We start from the raw sequence: 21,510 nt of genomic DNA on the forward strand, positions 1-21,510 counted from the left end.
GTAAACTCACTTTGCTTACCCCAGGGGGACATACATGGCATTGTTGCAAAGATATATTGCAGATATGCAGCCCTTGGAATGAATGATAAGCTCCTGTGCTAATTTTCAAGGTGACATGATTTTAAATTTGGCTTTCAGGAAGTGCTGAATATATGAAAAAAATCAAACTCAAAAATCAAATGACCAGCGCAAGCTTCCCACAGCAGTCATGCAAAAAACCACAATCTAGAAGCACCAACTAATTACCAACAAACCAACAGAAACCCAAACAGAATTGATTAGAGCATGTGTTACCAATTAGTTGTGTATTTCATACAGAATATGCATGAAAAAGTAGAAACTGAACAATTAGTAACACAAATAATCATAATCAGCAGAATTACTAGAGGGTTTCTGCGACAAAGCAGAAATGCTTACAAGGGGTATTTTCAACTCCCCCACAAAATTGAAATGCCAGAAAGCTATATTATTATTATTATTATATTATTATTTCTCAAATAAATGATGTCCTATAATTCGATGTAGGACAGTTCATAACTTACAATTACTCCACCTATTATTTGTAGTACAAGTCACCATACTGCCTTACCAGCAAGACGGCTTTGGCTACATCTTGTGATGCAAAATGAATTACAAGATTCATTTATTCGATACATCTTCAAGAAAAGGAAAAACAATGTAAGTGAACATTCAGAGAAATGGAAAAAAGGGTGGGGAGATTCGTGGAACCCTTAATACTTGAATGAACTGTAGTAAGGGTTTTGTGCTATTCGTAGAAAAGCCTATTGTTATTCCCGTTGTTGACTCATGTTATTTCGATGAACTCTACATAATAGTTCTCAGGAGCTGTTCAGAATTAGCTTGCTCCAAAAGGATGTCTATAAATACTAGTCTTCCGGGCTCTATTTCATAAACAGTTTAAGGTAAGTATAGGTGAAATTTTATGGATAAGTTATCCTGGAGACTGTGGGTAACTGATTAGATTTTAGGTCCTCTAGGTCAAAGGTCAAGGTCACCTGAAGCTGTCTTGTATTTTTCATTTCCTGCCTTCATAACCAGGTCGACATACATTCAGGGTGCATCCACCTAATATGGGGGCATCAGTCGTCTTCAGCAAAATTCTATTGATTGCTGTATTAATTTGTCTGGTCCTTGGATCCATAGTTATCTGATAAATCCTTCTTTTTTTCAGTCAAATGACTTCATTGATGGAAATGCAGATTTATCAGGCGAAACACCAGATGAGCCTGTTAAAATTATCCATAAGGATTTGGATGCCGTTACTGCATTTTGCGTCAATCAGGTACTTGTGAAAGCTTTTAGCATTATCAGGTACAAGCACAAACCTGTAGAAACCATTTGCATGTTTAGCCATTGGCTGTGAATATAGTAGCAGCATTTTGAAATGTTAAACATATTGATAGGTATTGACCTTTAATGCCCATTGAAATTGCTTCATTCACCTGCTGAAGTGTTCTCTGTTTTGGTTTACCTTTGTGGAGTTGGATAGTGGAGTGGCTTTAAGCCAATTGTGTTGAATCACGGTACATTTTTTTATGTGACTATTTTTTTTCATTTGATTCGACCAAAAGACATGTGAAACCTTCGACGGCGACATTGTCAGTTTTATTCAAATTTCTTGAAAAACTGTTTTTGGCTGGAAACTTCTGGGCTTTCACATATAAAATTGCAATGACCTTGATTGGGGGTGTCATTTCTTCAAGCGAATGTAATTCGCTGCTTTTGGGATGTACAGGGAATTATGGGAATTCGGCGCTACTAATGTAAATATGGGAAAACCTCAGAATGGCCAGCAGTTCATTTGACTAGGTAGAGACTGTTAACACAGGTTGATTGGCATATCCTTGACGCAATGTTGAATGCTTAGGTTCGCGATTAGATTTGTTCGGAACTATCTATTATTTGAACTGTCTAGGCCAAGTTGTCTGCAAGTTGTAGTTATATTTTGTTGGTTTACCTTTGTCAGCGATATGATATTGGTATTGAGCCAATTCATGTAAAATCGCGGTACGTTTTTTTATGTGAGCATTTGTTTCATTGGTTCTCGGCTTAAACGATGTATAATCGATGCGATTGAAGACATGGCGAACCTCCGTCGATGACATGGTCAACTGAGTTGAAATTCTACGAAAAACTGTTTTTGGCGGGAAAATTCTTAGCTCTGGCGTATAAAATTGCAATGACCTCGATTGGGGGGCGTCGTCTCTACGGGCGAATGTGATTGGCTGTTTTTGGGATATACGGGGAATTCCGGCGCTACTAAAATAATTATGGGAAAGCCATAGAATGGCGTACGTTTCATTGGACTAGGTGCTGTATACGTGCGAATTTCAAATGCTCATTGCTGGTGAGTATGTAATTATTTCACACATCCGCCATAGGTATTGTTTCATTTTAATACGCAGAGTGCTACATGACACACACACAAGCTCTTACAGTACACTACTAAAGGTGATGCTGTAACGCGTGCACGTTTGACATGAAAATAGGCTGAATAATCGTAGCAGAAGATGAGCGCTGTGTTTTCTGTTTGATAGAATTTGTAATAAATTGTAAACTGAAAATATTAAGCAGCAAACTATAAGTATAGGTCGAGGTCTGAATATTGTAGTCGTAAATTCCAGGATTCAAAACGATCTAATAGCCGATTTCTTCTGTACCGGTATTTTAACTTCCGCGGCCAACATTGGAAGAGGTTTCCAACATCCGAAATTCAGCTACCATCTAATATGTGACATCATATGAATTTTAGGCCATCCCATATTAATGGTCTGTTTGCCGTAACCCGACCGAACCGACTTCAAAGGTACCGAGTGAAAACTTTTTTCTGGGATTCATTGAAATAAATTTTATTTTTGATAAAAACGGCCGGCCGACGACCGACCCACTGCCGACGTATGAGCTACGTATGTTAGAATTCAAGTGTGCATCGTGTGAAAACATGCCTTGACATGTGGCCTAATTTAAGTTTTCCAGAAACTGGCAGTGTTCCAATAAGCTGCCATTCATTCTCATAGTGACTATATTAAAGCTAAAAGCGCGCACTATTCAATGTACTGTTTCATTTATAACACAGAGATGATGCTCTGGACGAAGTTATAATTTTAGAATAATCCTCGAAATCTATGCTATTAGACAAATTTCCCGTGCACAACGTAGATGATTTTTGCGATATTGTTTCCGTGTAGAAAAGGTGATAAATTTGTTTTTTTTTTTGCCCAAAAATTTTGCAAAAGAAATTTCTACCTACCTACCTACTCATCCTGAAAAGTTGAGTCGGTGTTACAGCAAACAGACAATTATTTTGGGATGGCCTTATTTGAATATTTTTTTCATATTGTGAAACTATTTTTTTTGAAAATATAATAGTTTCCCTGCCGCGCCTACCTGTACCCTACAAAATTTTGGACGTGGAGAGTAACCAAATGTACATCTTTGGTCTTATTTGACTACAAATTAATATAGGTAATATAGATAAAATACAATATAAACTTGTGGAACTTTGAAGTCACAAATAAAAAAGATTTTCCTAAAAATGCCCTTATTCCAAACAACCTCTAGCTTTCAAGGTAAACCACACTTTGCCCATGGGCAATTTATTTTTTCTTTTCAGGCTAATTTGAACTCTATTGCTTTATCAACTACCAAAGAGCTAATTGAAATGGACATTGGTTTAATTCTCAATCCTCCTGATTGGCTTGAAAATGAAACGGAATATGACATTGAGAAGATGTTCAAGTAAGTCTGAACAGCATAGCTTTTAACATTGCTTAACGTCTATGACATCAAACCTATGCTAGTAAAATGGATCAAATGATATAGTGCAAAAATTAGCACCAGGGCTTCTCATTTTCATAGTGAATTCAAATAGAAATATAGCTTCGACACAGCATAACAGATTTTTTGTACAGATTTGTTCGTAATCTTGTTCTTGTCTGGATACTGTGTTGACCACGATTGCAGGTATTTCGAAAAAGCATTCGATGAGGTACTTCATCAGCGAAACACCAGATGAGCGTGTTAAAATTAACCTAATTGACCTGGACCAATTCGATTCAATATTTAAAACACATACAATACCAATGGTACGAGTTGCGTCATATGGATTCCTAACTCCGGAGTTCTCGGAAAACGATTCTGTACGATGAAATGAAAATACAATAACGCTGTTCAGTTATGAAATTACGCCGGATACATTTCTTCAGTTCCTCAGCTTTCAGTTCCCGGACAGGCCCCAAATTTTTGTTATGGCTTGGACGGGAATGACCAGTAGAGATCCACAGCAAATATACCAAAGACTGAGCAGCAGAGTACAGACATTTGCATGCTTTATTCAGCAATTTGAGAACTGAATTTGCGTTACAGTATTTCATATATATACAGGAAGTCACAGTAGATTAAACATAATGGTTGAAGGAACACACCAGTATACCGATTGATAGTTAAAGGGAGTGTGACAAAGAGGCAGAGCTGAAACACCAACAGATCCTACAGGAAGCGCAAGATGAAGCCGACATTGCGGTCCTGGAAGCAAAGTTGATGAACGAAGCTGTCTAACTCGAACGAGAACGAAAACACGATTTTGATGATGAATTGGTTCCTGACCCACAAGAGTTTACACAGCCTCAACAGACACTTTCGGATCTGCCAGTGAATCAACAGCCTCAACGACTGCTACCTGATTATTTATATCGATTACCACAACCTCAGTCACCAAGACGTCCGCCAAGATCTCCGTTTCAGGAGTCGCTACTGAAAATAAAGTTGCCGATCTTTAATGGTGATACTGCACGACTGAAATTGAAAAGATGACACACTTGCAGTCAGCAGTCACTGGTCCACCTCATCAGTTGATTTCCGGTATGATGTTTGATGGAAGCCAGTATGATGATGCTTCGAATGCATTAAGAGATCGTTATGGAAAGGAAGACGACATCATACGTGCCTGCCTGAAAAAGGTATTCAGTCATCCGTCACCTAGATTACATGATGTCTCATCACTCGAAGGTTTCCAAGGAGTGGTGAATTCTACAGTCGTCACGCTGAAGAGCCTGAAGATCTTCGCAGCTCTTAGAATCTGCATCGAGTTATACTGAAGCTGCCCTTAGAGATCAGACTTGAATGGGGAAAACAAGCCATAGATATCGAATCCAAGAACGAACAACTGACTTTACTTCACTTGAACGAATGGTTAGTGTTATAACTCAGAGTGTCATTAAACTACTGCAAAGCAACAAAGTCAGTAGATGATCGTCAATCCAGTGATAGCAAGCAACATGACAAGCCAAGTACATCAAAACCGGGATCTGTCATCTCTACTAATGTCAAAGCTGATGATGAGTGTATCTGCTGTAAAAGTAAACATTCCCTTGCAGAGTGTGACAATACCAATTAACGGTCCAAGTTCGCCGAAAACTGGAATGCTTGTTCAACTCGATGTCGTCTGTAGATGGATTGAAGATTCCACTCAGTCTAACTCCGATTGAAACCCAGATTGAATTTGTGCCGCATAGAAGATAAAGACATATCTGTTCCTGATCATGCTGATGTTCAAGTCCTGTTAGGTGCTAATGTCATTGAAGCGTTTATTCAACATGAAAGTAGAATTGGTTAACCTAATCAGCCGTAGCCGTTCGAACAGATTTTGGTTATTTTTTACCAGGAGAGCTGGATATTTCTCCTCATTGGAAGGTATGAATCCACATGTCTACTTTTCTGGAGATGCCACAGATGAGAATCAACAACTGTTTTCATTAGATAAAGATTGGTGGCAAACTGAGTCGTTTGGTATCAAGAACCTGATATTTGAAAATCAGTCTACCGAGCAGTTCAGATGCTAGATGCATATACTCGATTGGTCAATTGTCACTACGAGACTGGTTTGCTCTAGAAGAATGATGATATTCAACTGCCCTGCAACCATCCCATTTGCTATGAAGCGTCTGAAGAATACGGAACATACCTTTAAGAGGGATCCTGACAAGGCTACCCCCTCCCCCAAGACATTCGACGATTACCTTAAGAAAGGATATTCTCGAAAACTGAGTGAGACTGAAGCTAATCAACCGAGTCCGAAGAAATGGTACCTTCCACACCCCGCCATTTTTTATCCTTACACGAAGAAGATAAGAGTGGTTTTTGATGCTGCCGTCTGCTACTCAGGAGTATCACTCAACAACCAGCTGTTTCCGTCAAGAACAAGTTGCTGTGATGGCTGACATAGAAGCTATGTATCACAGTAAGTACGGATAGCAGAAATGGATCAATCAGCATTGCGTTATTTATGGAGGAATCTAGAAGACCGTCCACCAGACGTTTACCAGATGCTAGTCAACATTTTCGGTGCGCGATGATCCGCATCTATCGCGAACAATGCCTTGAAGATGACTGGTTGCGATTTCTATATGGACGACTTCCGACAAGTCAAGACAGTTCTTGAAGCCATAGAGATGTTGTCACAGGTCTTTTCTACAGTTGCCATTGGCGGTTTTCGGCTTACAAAATATTTCAGCAATAGCCGTGAAGTCCTTGCTGCAATGCCTCTGTCTGATGTTGCCTTTGATGTCCAGAAGTTATTAAGGCATCTGACACAGAAAAACTATACAGCATGTTGTTGATAACTTATGGGCCAACAAAGTAGACATAAATAATGTGGGTATAAGTGAACTTGAGGTCAAGGTCACATACTCCAAGATGGCCGCCATGAAACAAATTCACGAAAAAGTTTCAGATAAACTGCTCTGTCTCCCAGCAAAATGCACTGATCTATTCAATTTCAACTGAAATTGTATGCCATATATCCTAATTCTGTAGTAAAAATTTCAAAGCAATAGCACAACTAAAAAATTTGTTTATTTGTAAGACAAATGTGGTTGAAGACAAGCACAATTTTTAGATTTATGAGGAAGCTTATAATTTATGATGATTATATGTATTTCATTTCAAAATCTATTAGGCCTACTTAAAATGTGTTACGTATTTACCTTCTCTTCCTTATAACAACTGATAGAACACCTTACTAAACCGATGTATGGTATAGTATGGTGGATGGGATAAACTCCTTCAATTCACCAACTTCTGCGCTGAATCTAACAGTGCCCATCCGCACCTTATTTAATGGCATGTCCTGCCCTATTGGATTTCCGGCTACCATCATTTAACGCACACTCGCACCTTTCTCCTATTTTATTAATCTTTCTACAGAGCAAAAGTTTATTTTTCTTTTATCTTTAAACCAAAACAATTGTGAGGTTGGCTCCATTGTCTGTCACCTAGTTTCTTGCCTTGAAGAAAAACGCAATTACTACTACTCACTCCCTAAAGACCGCCTCTGCTCTACTAAACTCTGCATTTATGTATGTACGTGGGCACTGCAGGCCTACACTAACAGTGACACAGTTCCCTGCAGCGATTCCACCTGCATTTGTTACGGACTTTAGCAAAGTCCAATTTGTTATCGCGTATGAAACTTTCTTCATTTGGTACAAAATAACTTCCAAACGAGGCTTAGTTTCTCTTCGGTACTTTTGAAACATTCAATGCAGTGAAAAAATCTCGAACCCTATTGAATAATATGGGCATCCATTGCTTATACATTAATTTAGTTATTTATTTGTTGTTGGCACTACATTTCGTTTCGGAAGAACACATGCCCTGTTACGTATATTCATGTTCACAAATGTGCGTGACACTCGCTACTATATGGTGTATTGATCTGTGCATGTATATGGATAATGCGCCTCTCGCGTGTGGCCTAGTTGTTGGAACTGCAAATGATTCAAATACGAGGAGTGTTCTTGGGCGCGGCCGTGAGAAGCAGTGTATTTTATGGAAGGGCAGAAATTGGGAAAGGGGGAAGTGAATCTTGGAAATTGTTCAATTTATGAAAATAAATTGTCTAACGTTAACAAACTTACATAGTGTATGAAATAAATGGAATGGTCACACAATGAACGTGAAGTTGTCTATTTGAGTCAGTGGGGAAACCCACTACCATGTATATTCATGATGAATCATCATACAGTTGTGTGTGATGGGGACAAATTTTCATGAAAACTTCTTGATTCAATCAAGGGGGACATCTTAGGGTTTTTTTTTATTACTTGGAGCACGGATTCCCTGAAATTCTGCCTTAAACTTCTTGCCTTAGATAGGAATGCGTTTCCATTATTTGAAAAAAGACATTTTTTTCTCGAATTTCTGTCTTTATCTTAAAGTGCTTATCTGTTGAAAGTCTGTTTTCTCCCATCATTTGAATTCAATCCAATAGTTTTCACTCTTTTTCATTTGTTCTGCTTAGGCCACACAAAGAAATACCCTAGTTTCTCAAAGTCAAATGCCGCCCACATCATGAAAAAAGCCCCTAATAGAAATTAAGGAGAGAAATGCGCTCGCCCCCATCGGCAATGCATCAATCGTCTGTTTTCGTATGAAAATTAAAACCCACTCACCCGCAGCATAGTGTAAGACATGGCTTTTTTCTGCGGGCATTCATATGCTCATCCTCAACGTACTGGTAATCCACAATTACTGTGACAAAAACAACACCAGGTTCCTTTCTTTTTACTTTCGTTTCGAGGAAGCGTAAAAAAAGCGAATATGATTGTCTCAATTTCGATTAAATGAGTAGAGGTTTTTGGGAGCTACTTAATTCTAGATAAAGTTTTTTGCAAGTTTTACTTGCATTACTGGTGTTTGTTTGGCATCAGTAGAAGAAAAGCGCGTCTGTTCTATAAGTCTCAGGTTGAGCTTTTTATTTCAACTTTCTTATTTAAGAAAAGCAATAAGATTAAAATTCGCCCGCCCTCATCACTTTTCAGAAAAAATTTCTTTGTGTGGCCTTAAATCTCTAGAGTACCAATGTTAAATTTTGATGCTGATTAAACGTACATACACTCATGTAAATTCAGGAAAGTCCATATTAAGAAATTCGTTTCTTGTTCACAAATACTGCAGAGGATGCGCACTGCAAACAAAATGGTGGAAACTCTTTTTAAAAAAAATTGCTTCGCCGGTGCTTGTTAAACAATTGGTCAGACAATTCAATTCAATTCTCTATTGACAGTTACCTAGTAAGTAATTTTAAGTTTCAAATAGGATGGACAGTACATTCAGACAATCTGCTGGTTGGGAGAGACTGTTATTACAGTATCAATTTATAAATTTCGTTTAGAACCTGTCAGTTGCCAAATCTGAATGAACGTGAATTATATTTGATGAAAATAGGCGGAAAATGAATTATAATAATAATAATAATAATAATAATAATAATAATAATCAACGGAATTACAAGAGGGTTTTCGACGAATGTCAGAAAACTCTAATAAAGATACATATCGCATTACATGAATTCTGATTACTCCTTTCTTTTGACAAAATCATTTTAGGGATATCCGGCATATTTGATGAAAATTACTGACAATTTCATGTCATGATATTACAATACTAATGGAACTTTAATGAAATGTGAAGTGAGCCTGTGAAATAGTCCCAGGTCGTCAAAATTGCACAATATTACAACCCGAAACCAATTAGAATACTTTCTATATATCATAAATTTTGAGATAATGTTACCTGAGAATCCATTGATTTCATAATACGAGATACGTATATGATACAAATTATGCGGTTGTCATGGTTACTGACAACATTCACTGAAATGTCACAATAAACCTTGAAGACCCGACCCCCTGCTTCATTGCAGACATGAATCATTCGAAGTATCTGAACATAGAAAGTGACAAGATTGATTCATTCATTGACCTCTTTGAGATTTAAGTGGTAAATAGCTCCACTACCCCAGTTGTAAAGGCACCGACAAAATAAAGAAAATAAATGTTACCAAATGAGACCTCATACAAGAAAACCCAAAATTAGTGTGATAGCGGGCTACTAAAGACTATGGTTTAGGAGCTAAGTACTTTTTAAAGTATTTCTATCTATGAAATTAAATTAGGCATTGGTTGCCTTGGTATCGATTTCCATGGAAATGGATATCGATTCCCCGAAGCCAAGATGTAAAGCTTTCGATTGATACCAAATTTGCCCATATGGTATCTCTGTTGAACAGAAGGGCCAAAAAACGTTTGGGTATTTCCATTTTCCCTGTCAATGTACAATCTCGACGATGAGTAATGCTGTAATGTATAAGATCAATATAGTTTATTTATGTTTAGCTGGCCAATAGTTAGTACTAGAAACAACAAATCTCAATGATTTTCAACATTGTACGTAAAGAATATAAAGACCCTCAATTACTATGAGAATGACTATGGCACTTTCAAAATGTCTTTATAAAAAACACATGAAGAAAGGGGTTGACTTACGCAGCTAGTAAAAACTAAAGCACAAATTCTTTGACTGAAAATTTGACTACAACCCTAGGTCGACATGACACTGAAGTGCAGAAATTTCTTATGACCTAGTCCGCTGAAATACATCTTCTGCGACCTGGGCTGCCTTGTATGGCTGTTTAGCAGGTATGTTAAACTTTTTGTTATTTGCATTTTCAGTCCATTACCAGTGAAAGACCCAGAAGATTTTCTGGTTGTTACCACTCCCCAAGATCGATTAATGATGTCATCACAGAATGGAGCTAATGAACCCACACCTGCTGCCCCTGGTGTTATACCTGCACCCAACCAACATTTCTCACAAACTGGGCGAGGTGGAACTGTGGTGCGTATCCATTATCATTGTTAGTATAATTCAAATACCCCTATTAACTCAGGCTTCACATTTGTTCATAAAATAGCTTCCAATTTGAACAGTTGTAATTTTAAGCCCACTTGAAACTTAAGTCTGAATTGGCTATTGCGTTCACATTCCCGTAGACGGGATCCAGTTATTTTGGTAAGTTTTGAAGACGTTTCAATGGACTGGCTTGACCTTTGGTTTATTAAAATTGGTTGACTTCTATGACATCATGCCAATGCTAGTAAAATGGAACAGCAGTCATATTCGAAAAAAAGTGCTGACGCTTTCCATTTTCATAGTTTAATTCAAATTGAATCACCGTTCACGTAAAACACTAGACACAGTTGAAAATGAATCAAAAATTATGTTTATTCCCTACAACATAGTGTTGCCAGATTTTTGATGGTCCAAAAAGTAATTTTATGGTATTTTTGCTTGTTATTTATGTGGTAGATGAAAGGGGGTTAGTGACATGTCCACATTGACATTGACAGCAAAGAATGGAGATTGGTCTCCTGAATAGGAAAACATGAATTTTGTACCATATTTTCTGGTGAATGGGTGGAATTTTTGAGATAAAAAATCATGTCCAAAAAATGAAGAGTTCAAGGTCGATGTTTAATAAAATGTTAATTTATGTCAGGCTACATTCATATACCAATTAGAATTTAGGATGACTGATAAATAGTATCTTAAAGTTTGTAAATATTTCAAAATAAAGTAATGTTAAAAGTCAAGCAAAAAAGAAAACCATGTGTATTCATTGTACACTTTTTTATATTAACTGCACTGATGTGGCAGCCTGCCAATAATCAACGGTTGTAGGTAAAAATGCCCTGGGTAAAAATCCCCTTTGTAAATATACCCATACTCAAATCAGGTAAAAATCCCTACTGTGATTTTCAAGAACATTTAAAAGCAAGATGTTTCCAATTTTATTCATTTGCAATGAGACTGAAATACGTTGGGAGAAATTCTTACGTAAATAAACTCTGAATAGAATAAATTGTTAGAATTAATAAGAATAATAAACTTTTTACTTGTAATATCTTCAAGTTCGAACTTGAATATTTTTGAACTGTGAACTCTTGTTAACTTGTGGTATATTTGAGCTGTGCGATGCCATGAATTATTAGAAATAATGAACTTTAAATTTTAAATATTTGAGATTCAAGCTAGTGTTATTATTTGAAATGTGCGATAAACCCTTTCATTAAACTATGCGATAACTTTAAGTACTACTCTAGTATTAATAAACTGTTAATTTGTAGTATGTTTTAATTCAAATAGTATATACTATAGTCTGTATGCTCACGCTATACTTATGGTGTTCCATAGTTATATATGAATAAATTGGATATATGTATCAATAATATAATTTGATTGACCTTAAGATTGTATCAACTTACTACGGAAGCCCCTAGGTGACGTACAAGATAATTTTTCTCACAATTTTGACTTATTATCTTGAATTTCGGAAAAGTCAAATTTCGACTTATTATGTGGCGGTATATCGTTAGTTACTAATATTTCACTATGTTTGACAGGTGCTGCCATCTTTCAAGAGAGATAATTAGTAATTACTTATTAAATCAATATACTTCAGTATGGTGTACTAGCAAAATCCATCACTGATTCCTACACCGCACTGCGGTGTAAATGCACTGAAAGGGTTAGGTCGATGTTCGACTTATTGTGTCAAATTTTGACTTAAGTCGAATTTCGACATAAAAATAACTCAGAAATTCAACATAATTAAGTTGTAATTCGAATGAATTAACTTGAAATTCAACTTAATAAGTCGAAATTCGAGATAATTAGTCATAATTTGTCATATTAAGTTGAATTTCGACTTCGAAATTGTGAAAAAATTATCTCGTATGTCACCTAGGGGCTTCTGTAACTTACACTACATTCAGTAGTAGAGGATTTTTACCTACTTTCAAGAATTGGGGGATTTTTCCTGAGGGGATGTTTACCCAGGGGATTTTTTCCGCTAACCATAATCAATACACAGCAGTCTAATACTAGACTAGAGGTGCCGGCAATCAGTCTATTCACAATACATTCAACATGTGGATACAAACAATGAGCACTAATCTAAAAATTTTAATATTAACAATAGATTTCAATGATTAATTGCAAAAAGTGTTAAAGATTCTCGCCTACTATGAGAATCGTCTTAGCCCTGTTTTGAAAGTGACTTACGTAAACACATGAGGAAGTGACTCGACTTATACACCGGATCAACTTGTCCACCGCGAAATACGGTACCCAGGTATATAAATATTATTGTTATTCATCCTATCAGAAGCAATGATATTAATTGGGATTGATTCTCAGCAGCACAATACATATTTTGAAAGCAGTGGAAGTGTAAGCCAACTCATGACTGAAACCCGTATAGGTTAGTTATGTAATCACGCAGGAACGCCTTACTTAAGTCATAACCATTTTATGAAGACACGAAACATCAAACATGTTAACGGTCCCAACCAGCCATTGTACGATATCACCATTAAAGATAGATTATTTTATTCAATTTTACCAGAGTTTTTCTAAGAGGAAATATCATTAAGTATGCTGAGAACAACTTTGTTGTATCATCAATCAGTTGACTGACAGTTTATTGGATGAAAATCTGTGTTAAGAACTGCTTGAATGTATTCGTAATAAAAATCCACTCAGAAGCAACGAAAAGGCACTCGGGGGCTGTAGTACCCTGAGAAGCTAATTATTAGCCCTTTTTTTCATCACACTATCAGTAGTGTCCATTGGAAGCCAGGATTGATTGGTCAGCAAAATTTCATCGGTTCGGCTATATCAGGGTTCGAGAACTAAGAAAAAATCCGCTGGTCCAAGGGGCAAGAGGATTTCTAAATTCACTAGTCGGACTAAAAATCCACTAGTCCAATCTGAAATCAATGAAACTAGGCCTAAATGCAGACTGAACAATAAAAATTCAGAATACATCAACTTCATGACCATTATAAACAGTGGGCAGAGCTTTTGGAATTATTAGCGGAGCTTACATCTTTGACAAGACATCTTTAGATGCAGAGACATACAGGCTAGCGGGACACATAGAGATTATAAATGCGCTAGTCCGACAGGCTGGTTGATTTAAAAATTCATTATTCTGATCGCAAATTCAATAGTCCCGGAATGTCGGATAAGCACTTAGCTCGAACCCTGCTATATTCTAAGATAAGTTTTCATTTTGAAATGCCCTGCCAGCCTTCTGCCCACGCATGAGAAGGTAGTGGCCAAATTCAGTTTTCGTAGCTATTCGACTAGTGGTCGGAACTAATAACCAAATGTGCTTGATTTCTTGATTTTCAAACTATTTCCGGAATATAGTTCCGACCAAGGGACATTCGGTTTCGTTTATTTCGACTATAGTCGACTAACTCAGATAACCAAAGGTGGCCACGAGGCAGTAGTGGCCCCATACCCACTTGGCAGATAGACACGCTTTGTAAAAAGTGAGCCGGGAAAAATAAACTTTACGAAAACATGAAGATATTTTCCATACATTGAACACCACAACAATGATTATGTTTAAACGTTGTTTGTCGTAAATTGGCCCTATGTGCAGTATTGCGATGGTTATTTGCCACTGCGGTAGTTTTTTTGGAATTGAATCATTCATCAGGGGGATTTTTCATTAATCAGCAATTCGACCTAATAGTATGAATTCATGCAGGAAAAATGGTAGTCAGTTGAAATTACCCTCATAGTTGTACATCGTTCATACAAAGCTTGTAGGCGAAAGTGCCAAAATTATTGTATTAAATGTGTTTTGTATTATCCAAATCTTGATTGATATAAACATGTTAGCCTGGAACATGCTGGAAAACATCACAATAAACAAGTTTTGTGTTAACAAAATCACATTTATGGATTTTTATCAATAAAATGGCATTGGCTAAATTGGCAGAACAAATTAAATTCATTTTCAGCATAAATGAAAATTGTACATTAAGAAAAATTAACGTTAAGTCTGTGGTCCTCTCAACCAACATTGTCTCTGAACGTTTGCCGGCAGATGTAAAACATTAACCACATACTTAACCACAGTATAATCTACCAATGCTTCAAGGCCCTTGGGTTTCTTGTATATGTAGTACCCTAGATACATCTTCCAAAAAACTGGTGCAATAAGAATCAAGATGGCCGACTGGCAGCCTTTGTTATTCACCAAAATCAACACTTTATGATAACTGTATTTAGTACACGTTGTCCTATCGTTATCATGAAATCCGTCACGTCAAACATTTGATTAAGTTGACTGAACTTCATAACCTCTCCTCAAGTAAATAGTGACTAAATAAAAATGTTCTTAAAACGTTGGTATGACATTATAACCATGCTGTTCACTTTCATGAGCTTGAATAATTCTTTTTGAGCGAACGTTGATATTTGAATAATTTTACCTTACTTTATTTTGTATACTATATATACATGTATAATATCAAAATTATTCTCATGTGAGGCGGTAGTTAGTCCTCCACTGCACTCACTTGCTGGCAGCTTTTGTGATTCCTAAAATAAAAAGCAAATATTGAAGAAGCTTTTATTTGCATTGTTCTGTTAAGCCTACAAATTCACTTCGAGCATGAGTCCATACATACAGGTTTTGTCATCTATTGTTATTGGAGGAGAATGGTTAACCTGACAGAAGGGTCTCTCGAGTTGTTACATAAAAGATTGTTTCAAAAAGATGCTATCAGTATTTTCCATATATGAACAGTATCAAAATTTGTGAATTGAACAACATACCTTAGTAAATAAACGATTTTTCTAATCCCTAAAACACAATGTATAAAGCCTATCACTGAACAATGACAGACATTTTTTGTTTTATCATGATCTCCGTTGATTTCACATCCCATATCTCTCTTTACTCCAGAAAGTTTGAATCTTGCTTTCCCATGGTCTTAAAATGTTGGAATCTGCATTGGGGCTTGCTTGAAATATATTGATGATATATGACTTAGCTGCTGCAGACAACGTTTAGATGTGTTAACTGTGTGCATCTTACATTGTAACTATCAGACAAATGTTGTGCGAACATTGTGTGCTAACTGGGTAAATTGGTACACAGGTTTGATGAATAATAAAAATATCTAAAACGTGGTACATATGTTTGACATAGTTAAGGTTCACTCCTTTAAACCAAGTAATATCCATCTAGCTACAATACCCCACTGTTATAGACATCGTTCCCGATTGTTAATGGAGGAATTGGTCTAGTATAGACATATGGCAAGCAGGAGCATCAGAGGCATACGACTCTTCTAGTTGCTCATGAACTTCATAATCAACAATCCTCAGTAGCCTTTCAGTGTTTGTATAGTACAAAATTACAAAATGAACCTATTTTGTAGGCCCGATATTATCATCATTAACTCTTGGCTGTATGGTCTTATAATTGTTACTCTTATGATTACTATACATCCCAATTATTACCTTTTTGTGGTTCAGGTGAAGGCCATTAGTGTCCATGGTATTACCAATTCTAATTTTTCTAAGTATGTGATTGATAGAAGTCGACGGCTGTTAAGAATGGTGAGTTATTTGATGTTGTTAAGAGTAATTGTAATGAGTTTTAGTTGTAATTGCGCACCTCCAAATTATTGGGTTTAATGCATTCTTATTATGTTTGTCATTCAATATATCTCTTTAAGTAGGAAGACCCTGTTCAGCAATAAGGGTCATGATTGATATTGTAGGTAGTGCTGTAGCTAAGTATCTTGTACCATTTTCGAGCTATAAAATACGGTCCAAATTCACAAGTTACTTGGGGTTACCGGGGTTGTGTCTGAAAAATATCCGAACCAGTAGGATGGACCCCAAAACCATTCATACGCGAGCTCGACAGCCAGTGTGACGTCTAGGTGGGGTCCGACAGCCAGTGTGGTATTCAGGTTGAGTTCGGCTGCTAGTGCGACATTAGGTTGCATACATATATGACCTGAAAAACAAAAACGACACAAATGGAAAGTACTCTGTTGATTTAAGTAAACGACAACTCTTAGTTGTTAGCCGCTTTGCAGTGGATGGGGGTAGAGAACCATTGATAGGTATATTGACCATTGATAGCTACTACCCGACTGTCAGGTGGTGGTGCAGTGTCGCAGAAAATTACATGCCGCTCGACTGAATGCTTGCTTCTTCTGGATTAACTACCTTTTACTCGTCTAATTCGACGGCTTCCATTTTACTTTCTCAAGGGTTCACGATGATGAGGAAGAAACAACAAATAATTCATTTAATAAAATATGTTTATATACCAAAAATACCTTGAGTATTACATATGACTATATACAGTTTTGATCAACCAGTCTTCAAGTATGCGATCAGTTTCTCTAGTGAGCAAGTGCCATCTATCATTATGGAACTATGCAGCTTACTTAGGGTGAGCACTGTATGCCTACTTGACTGGTGACCTATTCATTTTCAGGGCCCTCGAGATCTCTCTACCCTTCTTAGCAAGAATGGCTTTTGTTTCCGGATCCGGTCCCAAGTTACCATCCTGACCTCTTGGTTACTGGGAGTCACTGAGCACACAAAGTCCCTCTGCCCTTATTGCAGCTCGAGGTCGGAGTCGTCCCCTGGCCGGTTGCCCCTCGTCTACCAATTCTCCGTCGGATTCATCTTGTTCTGAGGCAGTTTGCTCAGCGATAGTCAGTGTCTCAGCACGAGCAGGGGTTTCGGCTTGGTTAATCCTTCCATTCCGAGGGTCCGATTCCACCGGAATTAGCCGATCTCTTTCCTCCTCCGAGCTCGAAGGACAAGAACTATGTTTTTGTGCGACTGGGTCATGCTTCATGGTGCCATGCCTAGTGGAGGGAGGTTTGTTCAGGGGGACCTGAGGATTTTCACCATCATCCGACCTTATTATGGCCGGTTTCATGCCGTTGAAGTGGACAACTTTGGTCTTGGTCTCTCCTAACTGAGTCTCCACCCGATTATTTACCTCAGTTAGGTGCAGTGTGACCACAAACGGGCCATACCACTTCCTATGGAATTTCTGGGCCTCCACAGGCTTGACATAGTGACTGTATAGCCAGATTATATAGTCAGACTGTAGCCATTAAAGGCAGATTCAATTAGGCCCGCGACACGCCGCACATTCCATTGTGAACTGACTTGGCCATGGACTACTCACCACCATATCAATTGGAAGACTTATTTCTTATGTCCAAACATGAAAAAGGATGGGGTCTTCTGCGTTGATGACTGGACACTCGATGGGAATGCTATTAAGCATCCACGAGTGGTCATCACAGTCTTTCCCATTCTCATCAACCGTCAGTCAGCATCGCTTTGATTGATTTTTTGAAGTTTTCAACTTTTCCGTTCCTATGAGGGTGGAAATTGCGTTGGATACAGCATCCGAAATTGAGGATGGGTCCTCTATCATCAACGACGCCCTGGCTGTGTCCGGGAGATTTACCCCTGCCAGGAACGGTCCCTAGCCAGTTCGTCCTGCACTTCCCATGTGGTAGGGTATGTGCATAAGGCCAGTTCTTGTAATTCATCTGCGTAGTGTTCAAGTGACTCCCCTCCGGGCTGAACCCACCCTTTCAGCAACATATTATAGTCCCTCACGGTACGAGACTATTTAAAACGGTAATGCAGTCGGTTGCAAAAGTCCAAATATGACATATCAACTGGGAGCTATAAATTGGACACTGCTTGATAAGCCTCACGATCGAGCCACATTTTAAGGTTTTTCTTCCGAGATGAACCCTGATCCCTGGCAACCTTTCAATTAAATCTCTTAGTCGCAAAGAAGAGATCAGTCTCAACGGGCTTCGGGTATATTTGCTACTACCCTATCATTTTTATATGCATAACTTTAGTGATTTCGATTTTCTCTGCAGGTATTGTAGGAAACGATTCGACACCGCACATCGTTTTATAAAGTGTCGTAGACCCGCCCATATCTCGGTATTGAATTAACTCCATCTCTTCCTAGAAGAAAACGATCTACTTCAATTTCATAAGAACCTGAGTATAAAGAACCGGTGTGACTTTCTATCATATGGTCATAGAAATTCAAATTCTGAGTTAAACTACAAGCTTGTCAAGTATACCGCAAGGTTTTTGACCAAAAACTACCGTCCTTTATACTAGAAAGTTACACACATATTTATACAAAATTTCTATTGTACCTGTAAATGCAGAATTAAATCAGAACTAAATTTAAAACTGAGGTATTTAACTAGACTCCAGACAGAACCAGCACGGCAGGCATTTTTTTTTCTATCAAAATGATTACCCTGAAATCATAAGATGGTAGAAGTCATCTGTATCTAGATTCTACTTAACTCTTTTCAACCACATGTAATGTCCTTGGACGATTTGTGGATAATTATGTATAAAGAAAATAAAATCTATGGTTAAAAAAAATGAATTATCAAAATGTCGTCAGAAGTGTATCTATTGTGACTTGTACTTGGTGTTTTGTACATGGAAATAGGATCTAGGAACTCAACCCTATGAACCAAGTGGTTTTTAAAGCCCTTGGAATTGACTGGTGCATGTCAACGAGGTGATTTTTGGTTTACCTTTGTCAGCGATATTAAGTTGGAATTGAGCCAATTCATGTAAAATCGCGGTTCATTTTTTTATGTGAGGATCTGTTCCATTGGTTCTCGGCCTAAACGACGTATAATCGATGCGATTGAAGGCACGACGACCCTCCGTCGATGACATGGTCAACTTAAAATTCGCCGAAAAAACTGTTTTTGGTGGGAAAATTCTTAGCTCTTGCGTATAAAATTGCAATGACCTCCATTGGGCGCGTCGTCTCTACGAGTGTAGGTGATTGGCTGTTTTTGGGATATACAGGGAATTCCGGCGCTACCTTTAAATACTAAGCAGCAAACTATAGGTATAGGTCGAGGTCTGAATATTGTCTATTTCTAGAAAAAGAGCACTTTTTCTCCCTAAAGGGGCAATTTCCTAGTGAATAAGGACAGACGATAGAATTTGTACATTCAAAAGCGCTTGTTACATTTCTGTGCTGCTTTCAGTTTGGTTCAGATATTCTTGGAATGCTGCTTAGGATGATGATAACTGTCTGGAGCAGTCTTTAGCAACTATCTAAGGAACATATGAATGACATTTGGAGTAGTCCGGCATGCGCCTAGAACCTTTTGCCAATTCCACTTTGACTTATGGTTTCCAGAGACTTAGTTTTTGAGCATGATTAATTACCTTCTCTATTGCCTTTGTTTGATGTCTGTGTTATCTAATATGTATGGTAAGGCTTCTGTGTTCTATTTACGTTGTATCTTGTCTTAATCAACAAGCAGTTTTTTGTTTTTCCGTATTGAATTAACAATTTTCAGGTAACTTCTTCTAAAATATTTATCGTGAATTTGATAAATATGTGATGTATTATAGAAGCAGTAATATAAATAAATATCTCACTTTTAGGTGGTTAAGCGTCAAGCACCAGGAATAAGAAGGATGTGTGCTCATCCTAGTCTGCCATACTGTAAGTGAATTACCTCGTATTCCATTGAAAAACTGCCAGTGTATAAATTGCAAGCACTTTTTAGCCCACTTGGCACCTTAAGCTGGCGCTGTTGGGCAACACTCAATCTGGCTATTGCGTTCACTTTCATCTGTTGACAGATTACACTTATTCAGCCACGTTTTGAATACGCTTCAATGGGTTGTCTTGATATATGGTTGATACATGTATCGACCCTAGAGACATGTATGACCTGATTACTGGCTGATGTCAGCATCAAGATGGCCGTCTGGAAGCCATTTTTGTCAGCAGAGACTCATTTTCATGGTAACTTCAAATTGTCACTCCATTCACGCAAAACATGAGAAACAGCTGAAAATGACTCAAAATAATTTTTTAATTATTCCCCACAACACAGCAACGCCAGATTTCTGATTTAATGGTCCAAAAATTGTTCTGTCGTATTTTTTCATAATGGGTCAGAGACCTTTCCGGAAATAACTAGCTCACAAAATGCAGTGCACGTAAACTCGTCTTTTTTACCGAACACTTTTGTTATGTGATTAGTGCCATTTAAAACATTACCAAACAAAGATAAAACAGGGTGAAAATGAAACTGTGAAACACTCCAGTTGTGCAGTAATTAGCAGTCAAAGTTTGGTATTTTTTCGCGAATGTATGTTCCATCCGGAAAATTAATGCCTTCATTCTGCAGACGTCATGGTGAGTAAGCCGCACTCTGATTGGTTGTTGAGGGAATACCAGAGAATACCCTCAGCGGCTGGGGTATTCCCCAAACAACCAGTTCCGCTGAACAAGAAATTGCACAAGGGATACACTCCATTTTGACGTCTTGGGCAAGTGAAGTTCATCTTTTTTGCTGAATATGAATTATCTGATGTAGTGTAAGAATCCAGTTAAGTATGGCAACGCTGTTTCCAATGTTGATGGAATTCCGACTTTGATTTATTCCGTCAATGTCTTAGGCCCTAGCTGGTGTTTTCTGCCGATTTCAAGCGACAAACCGTCATTTACCCAGGCTAATGATTAACGGGGCTACATTGACATACTGATTGCATCGATATCAAAGTATGCAGCGTAATTTTTAGTTGCATGTGATTTATTTTTAACCGCATTTGTGTGCCCTTCTAATAATTTTAATTATCAAATTCAAATTTCAATTCAATTTATTTCGCATGGGAGACGATTTGCTCTCAGCCGCGTATGGGCCTATGTATACCATCAAATGAGTAAAATATTTCAATTTTTTCAGATTCATTTTCTCAATGTCTGCTTTAGGT

The 21,510-nt window shown here is 37.7% G+C and overlaps 1 protein-coding gene across 1 annotated transcript in view; it reads left to right on the forward strand.

Annotated features, from left to right (window-relative positions):
• The window catches only part of LOC141906265 (dmX-like protein 2), a 344,303-nt gene that overhangs the window by 245,719 nt on the left and 77,074 nt on the right, over positions 1–21,510 (forward strand). Inside the window, exons 36-41 of the mRNA XM_074795507.1 lie at positions 567–678; positions 1,193–1,303; positions 3,635–3,759; positions 10,533–10,698; positions 16,204–16,287; positions 20,170–20,230. Of these exons, the coding sequence (XP_074651608.1) occupies positions 567–678; positions 1,193–1,303; positions 3,635–3,759; positions 10,533–10,698; positions 16,204–16,287; positions 20,170–20,230 (659 nt within the window). The remainder of the gene's footprint in view (positions 1–566; positions 679–1,192; positions 1,304–3,634; positions 3,760–10,532; positions 10,699–16,203; positions 16,288–20,169; positions 20,231–21,510) is intronic.

This window comes from Tubulanus polymorphus, chromosome 5 (assembly GCF_964204645.1).
Source record: "Tubulanus polymorphus chromosome 5, tnTubPoly1.2, whole genome shotgun sequence".
Classification (NCBI taxonomy): Eukaryota; Metazoa; Nemertea; class Palaeonemertea; order Tubulaniformes; family Tubulanidae; genus Tubulanus; species Tubulanus polymorphus.